The sequence below is a fragment of the Apaloderma vittatum genome, unplaced genomic scaffold, assembly GCF_000703405.1.
Source record: "Apaloderma vittatum isolate BGI_N311 unplaced genomic scaffold, ASM70340v1 scaffold3993, whole genome shotgun sequence".
NCBI lineage: Eukaryota > Metazoa > Chordata > Aves > Trogoniformes > Trogonidae > Apaloderma > Apaloderma vittatum.
Window position 1 is genome coordinate 20,036 of NW_009708424.1, and position 4,137 is coordinate 24,172.

At 37.0% G+C, this 4,137-nt stretch overlaps 1 protein-coding gene across 1 annotated transcript in view; it reads right to left on the reverse strand.

The window, feature by feature from the left end:
* DCAF17 (DDB1 and CUL4 associated factor 17) overlaps positions 1–4,133 on the reverse strand; it is a gene marked incomplete at its 5' end in the record, with an annotated part of 17,276 nt that extends 13,143 nt beyond the window's left edge. Inside the window, 4 exons of the mRNA XM_009866536.1 lie at positions 509–648; positions 1,589–1,679; positions 2,681–2,784; positions 4,029–4,133. Coding sequence (XP_009864838.1) covers positions 509–648; positions 1,589–1,679; positions 2,681–2,784; positions 4,029–4,133 — 440 coding nt within the window. The remainder of the gene's footprint in view (positions 1–508; positions 649–1,588; positions 1,680–2,680; positions 2,785–4,028) is intronic.
* Positions 4,134–4,137: the final 4 nt, after the last annotated feature.

Consider the following 4,137-nt stretch of genomic DNA (forward strand, 5'->3'; position numbering starts at 1 on the left):
CCCTTCACAAATCACTGCCTTTTTATGCTTCAGCCTAAAGGAAATAATTTCTTCTGAGAACTGCAAAAAAGATGCAGTTTACCAGATACGGTAACTGCTCTGCTTTTAAAGAGCAGAACAGTGACGCTATGGAGAAAAATGCTTGCGAGCTTAAAATGGCTTAAACTATAAACATATTTTTCTTAGGTTTTATGACGTTATTTTACAGCTGTTGAAGGTCCTCTCTTGGTATGTTGCTATTGCAATATTAAAGGCTGTAAAGTTGTCAAAGAAAAGCCAATGGAGACCTAGTTTTTGTAGCGTCTGTGGAACTTGATACCAAATTTGAAACCATAATACTTGAGCTGCTGAAATTCTTCTACAGAAAACAGCAGGAACAGCACTCCAGGTAATGTGCTAGATCAACAAACCTGAAGTCAGTCATAGGACAGTACTAAAATAAACATGATTCCCCATTTCCAGTTTTTGTACTGATTGTTAATGACAAAGCCCAGTCGATGTTTAATACCTGAATTTGCAACAGGAACCAGCGAGGTAAATTTTTTCCAGTATTTCTCCACTATCAGCAGAGAGACGTAGAAGCCAGTTCCGCACTGTCAAGACTATGAGGGAAGATTTATAGTCTGATGGATTTGGTAGCATTTCCCCCTACATAACAAAAGACTATCAGAAAAGAAGTCTGTACCAGGAGAATACATAACATTTTGACACAGTAACAAGAATACCAATAGTAATACTCTTTCTTCAAAAATTAAAGGTGGAAAGCAGCCTGATATTCACATCAGGATCTCTAAGATCATGTCTGTGCCAAATAGTCACACGATTATCACATAAATAATCTGTTGTCACACTTTTTGCTAGGCAGTTACCTTTCTTTTCAAGAAAAAGCCACCTTTTAAAACTTCCTTGCCTTGCAAAAATGAAGTATAACTTCTTATTGATCTAAAGTATTTCAGTCTTGAAGTGACAATTGTTGAAGTATTGCAAAATAAGACATTCAGAGACAACTCAACAGCAACTGCCAAGAATGGTATTCATAATGCTTTATTTTTAGGCACCTCAAGGATGGAGCTAATATTCTTAAACTCTGTGGACACTGGATGAGAGAAAAACTCATCAAGGAGGAGGGAAATTATATAGTCTATTCACTAGAAACAACAGAACAGGTTTTTGGGCAGAGTTGGCAGGGTATTCACTTCACCTGCTTGCTTTTTTTTAATGTCAACAGAGCTGGTAAAAACTAAAACTCCAAATTACTGCCCTCACTAATTAAAAAATTAAACAGAATTTTTGTTGTAAGGAATCAGATTTAGTTGCATAAGCATAAATGCACTGTTTTTAAAATCTTCCACAAAAGCTCACCAAAAAATCTGACTGCAGTGTTGAGAAAGTCAGAGAAGTATACCTCTAAACACTCTGTGAAAATAAATAAGCACAAATTGAAAGTCTTAAATGACTAAACGCCACAAAAACATTGATAAAACAGTTTGCAGGGAAAGAACACACCATTCTAAATATGTTTCATTGAAAGACATTAATTTGTTGAGGTTTTTTTTCCATAACAATGTTCTAGAAAAAGCAGTCTTACCAGTGGGCATTCCAATAATAAAGCATCTTCTATTTTTTCTGACTTAGAACACTTTGGCTTTTGGTAAAGTATTCTTGGCTCTTGTGCAATGCTGGAGAGAAATAATTGCTAATCATTAGTCTACTTTATGAACTACTTCCTATCAACAAGTCATTTCATACAGTTTCATAAATCCTGCCTTCTTTTCAGGCAGGTCAGAAATTTAAACATTCTATTTTCAATTTGTAAATATAACCTGAAATTACTCTCAAAATAATGCCTAATAAACAATGGTAAGTATAATATTTAAAAGCTAATATTCTCTAATTTTGTGTTTTGGTGTTATGTTTTGGTTTTTGTTTGTTTGTTTGTTTTTAAAATAACAAACCTAGTAGTAATATTCTTACTTTAGTAATACACATTAAAAAGAAAGCATATTCCAGAAACTAATGATCCTACTGGAATCTTCTCCTCAAGCTCTTCCAGTGTTGCCTTTCATAATATAAAGGCATGGCATCACATACAGATGTTTTTAAAAATAATCTGCTACCAGAATAAAAGCTTCATACTCTGCACAGGTTTCCCCTCAGGGAGGGAATGAGACAAACCTGAGAGATGTTAGGCAGTTTAACCCAGTACTGGAAAGCATTCAGTCAATGTAGGAATAAAACATGGCTAAATAGATTTAGATCTCTGCTGTTTACACTGACAGTGTAATTTTTTCTGTTACGATGTATGACACTGTCTAAAAAATGTTCTGACCACAACTTACTCAGCAACACAGTTCTCCAAGTCCCTGCTACTTCCCTCACAAGAGGGATGGGCAAGGACAAGGACCCGCGCAGGCAGGGCTTCCAGCCCTGCACCTGCCCAGCCACCGCCCAGGCTCAGCCTCCGCAGCCGGACACGGAACAGCCGAGAACCTCAGATCAGAGAACTGATCCACAAAACTCACTAACAAAACCCAGCAAGTACTCTTTTTTTTTTGCTCGTAAGTAAATTCCATTCAATTCACAGGGACTACGTGAATGAGTAAAGTTAGCTACACGTCTACAATGGGATCACAGTGCTAAAGCTGCAAGCCAAGTCAACTTTCAATTGTAAGTATTTTACCTGCTAATACAGCACTGGTAATTGTCTAAGTAAATTCTTCCTCTTTCATATGCAATAGGGGATGCAGAATGAGTTGTCCAAACATTCTTGAATTTAGTACTTTCCTGAAACATACAGTGGTTGTAACAGTGACAGCTTTGGTAACAAACCTTGCTTTTCGAAAATATTTGGCTCCTGCAGTTTAATGATACTTTAATTGAACCTTTGCACCTTTGCTGTTGAATACATATGGAAAATCTTATTTGTTTTTTTATTAAGCCAAAGTCAAAGATCTTCTTTAGGGAAATTTTCTCTTTTTTAAAAACCAAATTAAAATATCTTTATTAGTTATTATGGGCAGCATGGGTAATGAATATTTTGTCATTAACTTGCCTGCATTAAAATTAAAACTGGCAACTAAGGTTTAATGGCACGTTTTAAAATCAAGGACAGAACTCTACAGAGTGTAAATATGCACTCAACTTATATGTAATTAATTGAATTTACTGAACATCTGACTCCATTCTACTGTTGGTGTTTTGTGTGACAGGTAGAAAAATGTGTTTGCAGCTATTTGTAAAAAGTGTCTGAAATGTTAATAGGATAAACGGCTCACATAAAGTTTCTTGCATGCATTAGAGACATCAGGAGCTCTATAGTATTAACAAAGGTTCCAGTCTTACAAAAAAATTCCTATTTGTGTAAGTCCAATATACTAATTTTTATTTCAATAAACCTTACATGCCCATTGATCTAGTAGCATTAGTGGACACTCTCGTTGACTTCCAATACATGTCTTTTCAATAAAACACAATTACCAACTCCCACATACTCACTTTCACAGCCTCTCTATTATGTACTGCAAGGGAGCAGTAATCGTTTTGATAAAAAAAAGAAGTCAAGTTCACTTTAGTCTGTAATTGGGTTTAGTTTCTATTTTTTCTGTAACAGAAATGTCACTGACGCATTAGGGGTATGTTTGCCTGACGACTTCTGCTGATCATCTTACTTTGTTGTAAGAACTTCATTCAGATTTAACATCGATGCTCCCTAAAACACGATGAATTTAACACTGGTACCAAATATTAAGCCATCTTAGGGGAGGAATTAAGTGACACAAAATCCCCGAAAAGGCTATTTCTAATACAATTAATAAATTTACAAGTGCTTCTGCAGTGTATCCACAGCATAATTCTCTCTACATTTCTAGGTCTGAACCTCAGGAAATAAAGGGAACCGCCTCTAACGCTCTTCAGCAAAACTGCAGCTTTTCTTCTGCCCAGACTGTTTTCAGTCGTTCTGGCCAGGGGCTGCTCCAGCACCTGAGCCCGGGACTGACCCTCAGCCGCCCCCGCCGGAGAGCCGTTACCTGACACATTATCTTTCTGAGGAGTCCCAGGTTTTTTCTGTAGGCGACACCGGCATCCCTGGCGTAAAAGCCGTGGGCCCTGCGGGTGAGGAGGCCGCAGACATTGTGA